A 14,595-nucleotide genomic window follows, 5' to 3' on the forward strand; every position below is an offset into this window, starting at 1 on the left:
TGATTAGCACGAAGCCCGGTGCAGAATGAGTAAACAGAAACTTCCAGGCCTCCCCACACCCCCCTCTGAGGCAAAGCAGAAATCGGATGCTCCGTGATTAATCGTGGAGAGTTCAGGACACGACCACAAACGCCGTGCGGACTTGAAATTAGCTGCCTTCCCCGGTCCCCTTGCCAAGATGCGAGTGGGGGTGGGCCGTGAAGGGGTGGGGCCCCGCCTGCAGGGGGCCAGCATGGAATTCTCCCTGGCAGAGCTCATAGTGACACTGACGGGCAATCGGCCGCGGCCAGAGCGGCAGGCAGCATCCGGGGGGAACGGGGCCGGCGTGGGGGGGCCCCAGGCGGGCTTCCTGGAACCCCGGCTCCGCGGCCGCCTGCACCCTGACACAGGCCGGATAAGAGCCAGGCTGCTTTATCCGAGCCCGGCTGGCGGCCGCGCGCCGTCCCCACGGCACCACGAGGAAGATCGCGGGCAGGGGGTCCTCCGAGGCCATCTTCCAGCGGCCAGTCCGGACAGGCTGGTCTCCGGAGTCCCGCAGCCGATGGGAGCCGACGCTCGCTTCAGCGATAGAGAAAGCCGGGCTGCTTCCAGGAGGACGGCGTGACACGGCCCTGAATGTCGAGACCTGCTCGATGGTGAGTGCGAAGTGACTGCTTCGTATGCAGCTGCCGTGGACCAGACTTTAGAGGGAGTCGGGGTGTGAGGAGGGCGTCCGCACATCCCACCTGGAGCTCCCCAAGCGCTGAGGCTGAGATGAGATGGCAGCATCTTGCTGTGTGGCCTTGGGCAAGTTCTTTCCCCTCTCTGGGCCTCCCTTTGTCCATCCCTACAATGAGGGGTTGAACTAGGTGATCTTTAAGGGGCTCTTACTATGACTACAGTTTTTCCCTTGTTTTTAGCAGCGCCGGGCAGCTTGCAGGATCTTAATTCCCTGACCGGGGAATGAATCCCGGCCCTTTCAGTGAAAGTGCGGAGTCCTAACCACTGGACTCCAGGGAGTTCCCTCCGACTGCCGTGCTTTGTGGCTCTGCTGCATGCCAGGCACTGTGCCAGGCATTGCTGAAGCTTTAGCTCAGAGAATCCCCATGAGCCCCTGGCAGGACAGGGATTATTACTCTTATTCTCATTGTACATTGAGCAAATGGAGGCACAGGGAAATGAAGTGACTTGCCCAAGGTCACACAGCTGGTGGGTGGCAGAGATGAGAATCAGATCTCAGAAGCTCTCCACCTCCAGGAGTAGCTGGGACTTCTGTGTTCTCTGAGTCTGTGACTATCCCAGGAAGCAGAGGTGAAGGAGGAGAGGGTGTCAGGGGAGTGTTATGTGCACGAGGAAGCAGAGCAGTGGGACAGACGAAGCAGCAAGCAGGCTGATCAGCCTGCAACTATTTAGAGGGTATGTCAGCCCAGGGATGGGCAGGGGCTCCTGGATTGAATGGAGAGGGCCTGATGCCACTTGCTGTACGAGCCTCCCGGGGAATGAGAGAAGAGGGTTAATATTAGGCAGGGGTGGGGAGAGCTGGGGGTGGGGAGAGTGGCACATGCCTCTATGAGGTTTTGTTCCAGTTTTATTTTGCCTTTTCAAAAATCTGTTTCGAATCATTCTGGGCCCCCACTGCTCCTCTGGACGAAACAGAATTGTGAAACACATACAGTGCTTTCCACATGCCTCCCTTGGGGGGAATCACATATTAATATTATCGTAGGCCATTTGCATATACATCCCTGAAGCTGTGGTGACAGCAGCCAAGAGATGAGATGCAGATAAAGTCAGCTAGTGTCTCCCTGGCAGCAACAAGGAGTTGGCATGTTACATCAAGGGCTGGGAAATCCACAGCAGGGCTGTGGCAGGTGGGAAATCCCTTGGGTGCCAGCCATCTGGGTAGAGCTGGAAGTCCCAGCACCCAGATATGGCCTCCTCTTTTCTCTTCCCTTGGAAAATTCCATCCCACAGCAGCTCTGTACTCACTCCTTTTCTTTCTGGGACTGGCCCAGACCCTCTGCCTTGGGCTTGAGTCGAGACCCGACTGGTGGTCCTAGCTCAAGAGTGACCAACTTGTCCCAGGAGACCCCCTCAGTCCCGGGCAAACTGGGACAGTTGGTCACCCTACCCAGTTCTGCCCTTGATTTTTGTAATCTTGAGCAAGTCACTCCCCTTCTCTCATCTATAAGACGAGATTATTTTAGGAAATCTCTAAAATCTCTTTGCAACTCTAAAATGCTGTGACTCTGGCTGGAAGGCACTTATGTTCTAAACGTGGGTAAGACACAAGCTTAAAGAGGAGGAAAATCTCCCTGCGAGTCCCCCAGCGCATCAGGGAAGGGGCCGGAGGAGTCTGGGATTAAGATGGGCTTGAAGAAGTGATTGCTGGCGTGCAGTGCCCCGTGACTGCTGTCAGTGAGAACAGTCCTAGGGCCCTGCAAGCTTCAGAAAAGCCCCATGAAATGCTGAAAGCCCAGCTCAGTCCCGCAGCTTAGGTTTGGCACAGAGTGATTTAACCCAGATGTCTGCCACTTACAGAGCCCTCACCTACGCGTCATTGGAAGCTCAGCATCCCCAGGGTCCCCCAGTTCTTTCTGGGGAGATCCAAAGGGATGTCTCACGTTGGCTTGCAAACTGGTCCCTCGCCTCTGCCCCCAAGGCCACTGGGAGAAACGTCACTGTTGCCAGCACCCATCTGGTGGGGCCAGACTCCAACTGCTTAGTGCCTGAGCTGCTCTGGGTTCTGGGCAGAGGTGGAGGGAAGGACTTCCTCCCCAGCCTGTGACACTCTCTGCCGTGTGGCCCCTGCACGGGTGGTGTGCTGGAGCCAGCTTGGACCGGCTTGCGAAAGCCGATTGTCAGATTTTCAGGAATTTGGTGAACTCATTGCTAACCAGAGCCATTATTAAAAATTAAGCTACATAAACTTATAATTAAATAAATTTAATTAAAAATAAAGGTCGTGGGGCTTCCCTGGTGGCGCAGTGGTTAAGAATCCTCCTGCCAATGCAGGGGACACGGGTTCGAGCCCTGGTCCGGGAAGATCCCACATGCCACGGAGCAACTAAGCCCGTGCGCCACAACTACTGAGCCTGCGTGCCACAACTACTGAAGCCCATGTGCCTAGAGCCCATGCTCCACAACAAGAGAAGCCACCACAATGAGAAGCCCGCGCACAGCAACGAAGAACCAACATAGCAAATAATAAATAAATAAATAAATAAATAAATAAAATAAATAAATTAAAAAAAAACAAAAAACAAAGGTCATAAGTACTCAAAACTCATCACTTTCCAGTTTTTAAAACTACATGTTACTGATACTGGTTCTTCTGGGGATATTCACGTCCGGTGTGTCTGTCTGGTGGGAACACCCCCTAACAGTGCACTATTGCAGATCTCTTCCCAATTCCATTTTTTGTGACTTAAGTTGGTAGCCCGAAGTCGGCCATGGTGGGAGTAATTACACTACGGGAATTGGCAAACAGTACAGCTCAGGGCTTGATTTATTGTTTTATTGATTGTCTAGATCAACAGACAAAGTGATCTAGACAAAAAAAGGGAGGGAGAAAAGGATGATGCAGGTTAAACATAAAAGTGTGTCATGTCTCTAATTGTTACAGTGGGAATAACACCAAAAAGCAGGGAGGTTGCACACTTCGCTGACAAACCAGGAAAGTTCCGACCTGCTCTTTGGTGTATCATTTTTGTCTCGGTCCTTAAGGTAAAGGCAGATATCAGCCAACATTCTGGAAAGAACTACAGTCACTCATCAATTATAACCATAGGGTGACAACAGATACAAGAGTTGGGGGCAAAAATCAACAAAAATGTCCTGTGTGAATCAACTGAGTATATGAAATTTACAAAAGGGCGGGGCTATTGTACATTTTATGTTTATCTGTAAGTTGTGTGCTACACATCATTTACATCAATACAATCTATAGTAAACCTGAGTATATATGTGTTTATGTGTGCAAGCATGAGTAAGTGACTATATCTGTACACACGTGTGCACGTGCATACACGCACATACACTTTCCCCTGGAAAGCTGGTTGTTAAACCTTTACTAACAAACACACCACTGGCCCCATAGCATATATGCTTGTGCCCAGGGTCTTAGAAATCTTGTCATGGACCGTCCTCAGCTCTCACCCAAAGGCATTCAAACTCCAGGCACTGGGCCTTGGACACAATCCCTCAACTTCCTCCTCTGGCCTCAAACAAACCCAACAGCCAAACTCCTCTCTCCTGCCCTAAGCGCTGGAATGGATGCAGAGATTGGGAGGGCCAGAAGGTGTTATTTGCACCGGCTGCATCCAGGGCCCCAGCTCAGGCAGCACAAAGGCCCTGGGTCCCCGCGTCCTCGGTGCCCCCCATTCGCGCCCCGCCCCCCGCCCCTCCACATTCGAAGGGCATTTCCGGGTCCCATCAGGGGCATCTCCCTGTAAATTTCATCTCTTTTCAGGTCTCGCTCCTGCCATCCTTGATTTTCATGCACAACACATGATTCTCTAATCAAAATGGCGTCTTGGAACATGGAGGAGGAACAGCTAAGCCAAACCTATTGGAAAGTTCAGACAACTTTCTATTTTTAGAAAGCCTAGGAGCCAGGTGGGCCCTTTCCAGTCTCCCAGGCCGGCAAGCACGAGAGGAAAATATTTCTCATTCCCCTGTTCTGCCTTCTTACAGGCCTAGCCAAGGAGGAGGCCCAGGTGGGGACGCTGGCCGCCTATGAGAAGTGAGGCTGGGATGGCAGGAAGCGAGCCCTGCCCACAGCAATCTCAAAAGGAGCTAAACCCAGGGTTTTTTGATTCTTTTATTTTGCATGTAGGAAGGGCAATCTTGACTTTAAATCTCAGTGGGTCCCACTCCAGGTAACCACTGTCTATTCTTCCAGACCATTCATTCACTCGTATATGTAATTTTAATGTTCAAAAATGAGGTCATTCTTACATTTTATTCTGCATCTTCCTTTTTTCACTTGACAGTACACCCCGGGTGTCTTTCCCTGTTAGCACATGAAGACCTAAACCACTCCTTTCAATACCTGCATAACAGAAGCCCCAGGAGGTTGTGAGAAGGGAGCCGTTTTGACAACCACATCTCTATTTTCAAACCAGGTCTCAAACTTTCTTGACTGCAAAACACATGAGTAGAGCCCAGCTGCTTCCATTTTTCAGTAAAATAGACATTCTATTGGCTCTACCCTCAACCTGTCTCCGGAAGCTGATGGCTTCTCGGCACCTCCACTGCCGCCACCCTCGTCCCCGCGGCCATCATCCCTCTCTGGACTGTTGTGGTTGCCTCCTCACAGACGTCTCTGCTTCTCCTCCTGCCTCTCTGATGGGTTCTACACCTGCAGCCAGCAGGTCTTATTAAAAGGAAGTCAGATCCTGCCCCTCCTCTGCTCAGGACACCCTCCTCCCCGCAGGCCTGGCTCCCTGCTCCTAACCATAGCCACCAGGGCCCGCAGAATCTGGACCTCATCTCCAGATTCTGCCCTGCCCTGCCCCTCGCCACACTCACTGTTCTCAAGTGAGCCAGGCTCAGTACTGCCTCAGGACCTTTGCACTTGCCTTCCCCTCTGCCTGGGACATTCATTCCCAGATCTCCACGTGGCTTACTCCTTACCTCTTTCCATCATCTAAAAATAATATATTATTTTTCTTTTGCAAAATATCCTCTACTAGAATGTGAGTTTTCTGAGGGCAGGATTTTTTTTTTTTTTTTTTTGGCCTGTTTTGTTCAGTGCTGTATCCCATAGTAGGTACTCAGTTAAGACTTATGGCATATTTGCTTGGCTACATTGCCAAGGGTGACAAAGCAGTCAGACTGAATGAGGGTCCCTGGGAACCTCTAGCTGCATGCCACACTTCATTTATGAATACCGCATTTTAATAGCCCGTGCTAACTCACCAAGCGGCCGCTCCTTTGCAAAACAGTGAGAGTCTGTGGAATCGTGCATCCTCACATGTGCCCGTCAGACCAACCCAGGCCCAGGTTCCAGGCTCTTCATGTGGCGCCTGTACTCACCCCCCCTTGTCTGTCTCAGGTGGGCTTGGAGGACCCGGTAAACAACCCCCTCTTTCTTACCTGAGTTCGGATAAACCCAGGAGTCAGGCAGGTGATGGGACACGGATTCTGTCTCGGCCAGGTGGCTGTCACCGTGTTGTCCCTTGAGTTGAATCCCTCTCCCACCACCCAGCGCTGCCGGCAGCTCTCCGCTGAGGAGCGAGCCCAGCATCGCCCTCCAAACTTGCTCCCCAGGGGAGAATGAGTGAGGGGAGGGGAAGGCCCTGCAGGTGGAGGCATGAGGAGGCGGGCTTAAGTGGTGCCTCCAGACCATTGGTTGCGCCCACTCGCCAGATGCCAGATAGGCTGATGCCTGGTCGACAGCAGCGGGAACGACCTGAGGTCTTTTCTCACTTGCCCAGTGGCACCCACTAGATCCCTGGTCCCCAAACCCAGGTCCAGAGAGCTTTCCTCAAGTCTTTAAAAAATGGACCTCAGGTGACTTGAATTAATCACAACCCAGGTGAAAGAGACACTTGAATGGCCCCATTTACCCACCCAACCCACAAACAGCTGTGACGATTATTTATAACCAGGTATGTGCTCCTTCCCACTGTGGTAGCTACTATTTGAATTTTGTGTTTATCTTTCCCTTGGTTTTTAAAAAATTGTAGTAGGATATCCATAATATAAAATTTACCATTTTAACCATTTTCAAGGATACAATTCTGTGGCATTTAGTATGCTCGCAATGTTTTGCAACTATCACCATCATCCATCTCCAGAATGTTTTCATCATCCTGATTTCTCTTGTTTAAAAAAGTAGTATGATCACTCACATATTTATGCCATAATAATATATTATTTACTTTTACTTATTTTTGAACTTTATAAAAAGATATATGTTGTCTTGTGGTACCTATGTGTTCTTAAAGCATTTTATCACTAAAATTCATCTATGTCTGCATACGGCTTGCTGTTGACTCGTTTTCACTGCTGTATACTATTCTGCGGTATGCCAGAATTTGTTTTCCAAGTCTATGGGCCTTTGGGTTGTTTCCGCTTGTCTGTTTGCTGTTATAAACATAATTGCTTTGAGCATTCTTGCACTTGTCCTAGTACATTCATGCTGGCGTGTGTCTCAGATGTGTACCCAGGAGTAGGATTGCTGGGTTGTAGGGAATATGAAATAATATACTGAACTATTTTCCAATGTGGCTGTACCGATTCCCACCCACCCTCAACCATGTGGCATTCGTCAGATGTCTTACTTTTTTGCCACTTGAATGAGTGGAATTTCCCCTGGATCTCGACCACCACCACGTGGACAGGCCCAGCTGCCATCGACTCTGTCTCTCCAGGTCAGAATACCCAAGCCTGAGCGGGCTGTGGATTCCTGATGTGCCACATCTTTGTGGTATGGCTGCTCCTGGAGGGGAACCGAGCCTGACAGCTATGCTATAGGAAGGAAAATGTGGGGTAGGGATTAAAGACCTTGACCTGATAGCATCGACCTCTCCTTCCTCCCCTTCCCCTGCTTTTATTTAGTCTGACTCTCATCACATGTGGGAAACAGTGTGACGGGAGTAAGGGTAAATCCTCATCGTGAGACAGGCACTTTTCCACACACTTTACATGTATTGCTGTAAATTCATTCAACCCTCAGGTCCCGCAAGTGGAGGTGCTCTTATAAGCCCCACTTTACAGGTCTGGAAACTGATGAACAGAGAGGTTAAGTAACTTGCCTGGAATCACACAGAGTTGGGTTTGGATCCAGCTTGTCTGGCTTCCTCTGGAGTTTATTCCCCCTCTTGGTAGAGCTTAGCAGTTAAGTGTTGCAAACTCTTCAGTCCTACAGACTTGGGTTCAAATCCTGGATCCCCTACCACTGTGCTATGTGACTCTAGGCAAATTACTTCACCTCTCTGCACCTCTAAAGTGGCAAGAGCTCTCTTTTCCAGAAGCCTCATGAAGTGTTCCTTTCTTGCGCCGTACTATATCTTGTTAGCTTGTATGCCCATTCCTGAAATATCCCTGGAATACGTTCCTTGGCATGAGCAACTGACAAGGCTTATCCTTGGAGCTGAGGGGGAATCAATTCCACCCAAACCAGTGTCGGCGAATCAGGGCCTGAGGTGCCCCAAAGCCAGCTGCTGTTCTTGGGAGAAGGGCGAGGGTGCTGGGTAACAGGAGTGGAGACGTCCACTCCAGTCTGGACTGGTCTGGCCATTGACCTTGGCGACCATCTTATTGCCAGAAGGGCCGACCGGGATGAGTGGTGACCGGCCCAGGCCGTCTCTGGCCTCGCCCATGTGAAGCTGACGGCTGTGCTTGGGCCATTGCACACACACGTCTGGAATACCTATTCTGAAGGGTAATTCCCAGGGAGAAAGCATGTTTATACTTTTTTTTGGGGGGGGAAGATTCCATTTCTGTTGCCAATTAGTTCTGCTTGAGAACAGCTTTTCTCAACACCAACATGTTGGCCGTCCAGGCTCGAGTTCTGTTGATTAGCTCAGAGTGGGGGAGAAAAGTGATTTTTCTTTCCTTCCTCTGCCCCCGACCGTGATACCCGGCTGTTAGTGATGAAAGGGGTCCTGTAGCTCATTTAGTTTTCCTTGTCATGACTCCAGGAAAGGCTGTAAAAATCATCAGTGGGCCCCGCTGGCCATAATTGGCTGGAGGAGAAGTTGGCTACCACAGCGGCTGAGTTATCAGAATCCGCTTCAGACGAGGACGCCTCAGTCAAGCCTCTTCTAATTGCACCTGCTCCCCAGGCTGGCACAGGGCAGGGAGCGCTGAAGGGTGTCTGCGTGCCTCTCTTCCTTCCCGGGTTCCAAGAGCGCCAGGGCTCTTGTCAAGACAGAGAAGCTGGGAGACCATGTGGCAGGCTGGTCCCCAGCCAGCCTCTGTTGCCCGCACCAAATCGCAGCTCCGCTGTTCGTAGCCACGAGCCGTGGACGAGGGACTTGAGCTTTTTGTGCCTCACTTTCCTCATTTTAAAGTGATGGTCATGGCCCCTCCTGAGATTGCTGTAAGGACCAAATGAGTGGATACACTTGGAAGAGACCCTGACCACATGTAAAGTCCTTCCTAAACGTCAGTTTTTATTATGGACTCAGGATCTCCTCTGACGCTTGAGTCATATGTGATTGTACCAAAGTATCTTAACCCAGTCCCCTGTTGATAGACGTGACATCGGTTCCAGTCTTTTGTGATTGCAAGTCATGCTGCGTTGAATGACCTGTAGCTTTGTGTATCCACCCCTCCCCGGGGTATGTGAACCCCACGATAACCTTGGCTCTGGACTTTCCTCCCTGGGGCCTGCAGAATGAGGAGCGATGTGTGGGCCATGGGCCAGCCCCGGCCTGGCATGCAGACCGGCCTGTGGGGCAGGGCAGGGTCAGGCCCTCCCGAGCCAGGTGGGACAGATTCCTTCTGAGTCCCTCAGAGGAGTGAGGCCATCTGGTCCCCAAGTTTCTGGCAAATGCCTGAGCTGGCCTGGACAGAGGAAATCTGTGCCATGCAGGTTCAGCCCATCTTTTGCGATCCTCTTCCTCCAGGAAGGCCCCTGGGATCTCTGTTCCAATACTCTTGGCTGTCTCTGCATGGATTTAGTACCATGGTGTCCGGCTCCATTTTGCAGGCACAGGAGGAGTCAGGAAGGCTGGATTTTGGTCCTGACTTCTTAGCTCTCCACCCATGTAACCCCCAGGGCCTCCGTGTCCTCATCTGTCTGAACCGGGTAATAACAATAATGGTAACAACTCCTCAGGAAGGTCTTGGGAGGTCTCAGCGATGCAACATTGGTGGAATGTTTGACCCTGTGTCGGGCACGAGAAACACAAGCTCAGGTTAGGAATGTCGCCTCTATGGGAGGGTCCAGGCTCACCTCGCCCACTGGGCCATGGGTACTTGCAGGCCACAGCATCTGGTCTGAAATCGAGGATAAACGGAGTCCAACCTAACTGTGTGGGCTTGGGCAAGTCGTCCTCCCTCTGGACTGAGTCTTCTTTCAGAAATGGGGGTCCTGACGATTCCTATCTAGTAGGTTTGTTTTCGGAATTAAATGAGGCAAAGCACATAATGCTTTGGATCTAGCAAATGCTCAATAAATGCTGGCTACTGCTGATATTGTTAATCTTTGGTGTTAACAGTCGTAAATATCCTCCCAGAAACCAGCACAGTGCCGTGCATGCACTGGGTACTTAGTGAATCACATGCATTGACTGACAGGGCCAAGTCCGCTGGTTATAAAGTAGGGCCTGAGGGAGGCACTGACGGAAGACCCCATTTCTCATGTTGTTGACCCCCTTAGAGAGAATAGAGGAAAACCACCCAATATGACCTGACCTGCGGTTATGCCATCCGCTGGCACTTAACTCCATGCGATGCTGGATCAGGCGTCAACACCCCCATTTTACAGATAAGAAAACTGGGGCCCAGAGATGGGAGAGTCTCACCCTGCGCCCCACAGCCGGCCCGCGGCACAGCAGGGGCCGATCCACTTCTCCTGACCCTCAGGGCAGTGGTCCTCACCCTGACCCTCAGCCCCGTGCAGGAAATGGACCGCGGGGGCGAGATACAGTGTCCCTCTGTGGCCAGAGCTCTTGCACATTTCTGACATTTTTGCCTCTTGGGACAAAGGGTGAAGAAACTCAGATGAACTGTTCTTGTTTCCCGATGGACAAACACTCCTGACCCAGGGTGAGGGATGTTTGCTGCTGGATTGGATCGGAAGCGTGGTTTTGCCTGGGTTTCTCCCCCTCCTCTGTACCCGACTGCAGGGCGACTGTAGAAAATCCAGGGAGGGCAAATCCAGGGATGACCTTAGGAATTCTTCCAGAGTGTCTGAAGGGTCAGGGGGCTCCCTGCACCGTGGATGCTGGCAGCCCCGGGTCCGCGCCCAGCGTGCTGTTGGACCTGCCCCGAACGAGAGAACAAATGAATGAGCAGGTGTTCACTGCCCTCACCTGGCCCTCTTCCGTGTGTCCTCTCCTCTTATAAGGACACCAGTCATTGGATTTAGGGCCACCATAATCCAGTACGACCTCATCATAACTAATTACATCTGCAAAGACTATTTCCAGATAAGGTCACGTTCTAGGTCTCTGGGTAGACATGAATTTTGGGGGGACACCATTCAACTTACGACACCACCTAATAAATATTCGCCATTATTGACACTCCCTTCACCACCTATTTAAGCAGTACACACCGCGTGCCGGGTATTTCTCTTGAGCTTCTTTTATTCCTTCTCTCATTTGGCCCTCTCTGAAGCTGTGTGAAGTGGTCCTGTGATTATCTCTGAGGCCCAGATAGGTGAACTGACTTGCCCTAGGTCACACAGTTGGCAAATAGCAAAGCTGGGCTTCAGAGCCTTTTCTTTCTGACTCCAAAGCTGGCAAGATTTCGAGATGCTCCAATCCCACCCTGAGAGCTTGGGGTTGCCATACTTTCCTTCCCAGGATCCCAGTATCTGAGATAGGCTTGCTCCCGGCCCGCACCTCTCTCCAGAAACATCCCACCTGCAGAGAGGCTGTAAAGGGACAGGGGAGGAATCTTGTCTTTATCGTGGGAAACTGAGGTTGTGCTCTGCCTCGGGTTGCCGGTGCCCGGGTCTCCTGCGGGTAGGAAGCTGGCGTGCCACGTCATTCCTCACATCTGGGGACATTTTAGGAGTCTTGACTGAGGGCTACAAATTGAAAAATGGTCCATTAAGGTGTGATTTATTCATCTTCAAGACAATGCCATTAAATGCTCGCAAAGTGATTCACTCTGGCAGGTCGACGAGCCCCGACTTCTCGGGCCAGGCCCGGCCACGGCCTTGCAGCATTGGTGGGGCTGTTTCTTTGATGGTGGCATCGGCGAGGGGAGAGTAGGGCCTGGTGGGGCCGGGATGGGGCTCCGACAGAGACGAATGAGTGCGCGGCCAGATGACACTCCGCAGTTCACTTTTTATGACGCCGCCGTGGAAAGAACTTGCTTTGGCTAATGGGAGACGTGTGCAATTAGGAGTCAGGAAAGAAAACTTGTAATTTCCAACAACTGGGGCTTTGGGGCCAGGAAATAGTTGCTCTGTCAGAGTGGAGAGAGTGAGTGGATTGGAGACCCCTGGGGAGGCCAGGGGTCCCCGAAGGACAAAGCCAGTCCGCAGCACTTTGTGTGGGCGGTTGATGGGCCTGGCGAGTAGGTAGGGGCTGGACAGACACATGGCAGAGAGCACTGTCTCAAAGCCAGACTACCTGGGTCCCAATCCTATTCCCCTGCGTCCAGCCCCCTTAGACAGCCCTATGTGGGCGAATGATGAGTAGGCCATGATTTTTCGGAGTTGGGTTTGATTTAACCCACCTCACCCTCTGATTGGAATGGTCAGAATGTAAGATAGGGATTGTAACAGACCTCCCTTGGGGGCTTGCGGGGACGTCCTGAGCTAACGGCATAGAGCAAGTTCTTATTAACGCCAACCGTTGTTGTCAGGACCGCGATCCGGTGGGGGGCTGGCCGCGTATGGAGAAGAGCCGAGGCTAGCAGCGCGCCGGCTTCCGGCTGTGGCTCCAGGGCCCGGCTCCTAGCTCACCCGCTGCCCACTGGGCAGGAGCCTTCTGCTTCCTCGGGGCAACTGGGAGCCCAGTACCGAAGTGGTCGTCACCCGGCTTGGGCGGCCCATGTGCCCAGCATCCAAGAAGCTGTGGGATCAGCTGGACCCAGGAGGAGGGCTGGGGTTACCCCCAAACCACTACCTGCCACAGCTGAGTCGCCCACGGGCTGCCGGCCTGTCTCCACGCCTGTGGACATCAGAGGTCTGACTCACATTCCCGTCTTCGGAGCGACGGCAGGACAGACAACGGCCATGTGGCCCCTGTGGTCCTCTGCTCAGGGGGCTCCAACCCTGGATGAGAGGAAGGGACGGACACGCGTCTCTGTGGGCAGTCAGCCTGGGCTGGGGCCGGGGGGCTGGGCTGGGCCGCACGGCGGATCCAGCTCAGGGGCGGGGATCACGTAGGCCTGGGGTGAGGAGCGCTGGACATCGTAGTCACGGAGGCTCCCGGGCCCTGTGAGCTGCATCTGGCCTCAAAGTCTGTTCTCCCAATCCGGAGTCAGGCATCTGTTGCCATGTGAAGGCTAAGGCCTGACCCCTTCCCCTTCGTCCTGTCACCACCAGGTCTGACTGCTCGGGGGCCACGGCCAGGCCGTGACACTTGTGCCAGCTGGCTGCAGCTTTCCCACAAAGGCCAGTTTCTGGAGCTCTCAGATGCCGTGGCTCTCGGCTTGTTTATCTCCACGGCGCCAAGCCTGGCCGGCTTTTGGGCAACAGCAGCCCCTTGGGGAACGTAATCCATGAAGAAGGGACAGCAGAACCCAGCATCAGGGTATGGGGGAGGCCACAGGATGCTGGGCGCCCCGGCGGTAGGCAGCTGTGAGCACAGTCCTCTGGAGCCCCAGGGGGCCCTGGTCGGCAAAGTGAGGCTGGAGGTAAAGCTTCTCTGCGGTGGAGGACCTTTCCCGGTGGGACAGCGGGGCACTGACCTTGTGACAGCTGCTCAGTGAGGGCTCTTCACAGCTTCATTCCGACCTACCCTTGGGCTTCATTCCCCGATTCTGTGATCTTTTCAATGCTCAGCCAGGGGTCCCACTCATTCATTCGTTCATCCATTTTCTTAGTCCTCACAATGAAGCTATAAGGTGAGGAGGTTATAGGAGCAATTATACTAGCAGTTATATAGCAGTTATCATTATGCACATTTTTAGATGAGGGAGCACATAAAGTGTGAGTAATTGGTTCCCGGGCACAGAGGTAACGAGGGGCTGTATTAGTTATCTATAGCTGCGTAACACATGATCCCAAAACTTAACGGCTTAAAAGAGCCCGTGTTTATAATCTCAAAGCTTCTGCAGGTTGCGGGTCCAGGCCTGGCTCGGCTGGATCCTCTGCTTCAGGGCCTCTCACGGGATGCAGTCAAGGGGTCAGGGGGCTCCAGTCACCTCAAGGTCCAACTGGGGCAGGATCCATTTCCAAATATTCTCAGCGGTGGAGGCAGGATGCAGTTTCTCCACGGCTGTTGGTGGGAGGGCCTCAGTTCCTAGCCACGTGGGCCTCTCCAGCACGTCAGCTTGCTCTGTCAAAGTGTGTGTGTGTGTGTGTGTGTGTGTGTGTGTGTGTGTGTGTAGTTGAGTCACTGTCTTTTATAACCTCATCTTGGAGATGACATCCACCCCATCACTTCTGCCATATCCACTCATTAGAAGCTCGTCACTGGGCCAACTCATACTTAAGGGGCCAGGGTGGCCGCCAGCAGGGGTGGGTGGCTGGGGGCTGCTTTGGAAGCTGCCCACCACCAGGGCCAAGCCAGAGTTTGAACCCAGTTAGGTCTGACTCCAAAGCCTGCCCCCCTGTCCCTCTGCCCCCCAAAGGAAGCTGAGAAAAGAGTTCTTTCTTCCCCAGTCCTAGAGATTGGCCACCTGTCTGTTACCACTCCGAGTCAGAATCGAGTCGCCATTCACATATTCAGTGGACATTTCCTGAGCATGTACTACGTTTCAGACACAGTGCTGGACAGGATAGCTGTGGTTCCCACCCACAGGAGTGTCCATCCT

At 52.6% G+C, this 14,595-nt stretch overlaps 1 protein-coding gene across 4 annotated transcripts in view; it reads left to right on the plus strand.

Moving 5' to 3' along the window:
- The first annotated feature begins 283 nt into the window (after positions 1 to 283).
- RIPOR3 (RIPOR family member 3) overlaps positions 284 to 14,595 on the plus strand; it is a 73,627-nt gene continuing 59,315 nt past the window's right edge. For 2 of the 4 annotated variants that reach the window (XM_059897148.1, XM_059897150.1), the window contains exon 1: positions 284 to 635. In XM_059897148.1, the coding sequence (XP_059753131.1) occupies positions 633 to 635 (3 nt within the window). In that variant the 5' untranslated portion in view covers positions 284 to 632. The remainder of the gene's footprint in view (positions 636 to 14,595) is intronic. The other 2 variants (XM_059897151.1, XM_059897149.1) reach the window with 1 other exon arrangement.

The sequence above is a fragment of the Balaenoptera ricei genome, chromosome 15 (genome assembly GCF_028023285.1).
Source record: "Balaenoptera ricei isolate mBalRic1 chromosome 15, mBalRic1.hap2, whole genome shotgun sequence".
Taxonomy (NCBI): Eukaryota; Metazoa; Chordata; class Mammalia; order Artiodactyla; family Balaenopteridae; genus Balaenoptera; species Balaenoptera ricei.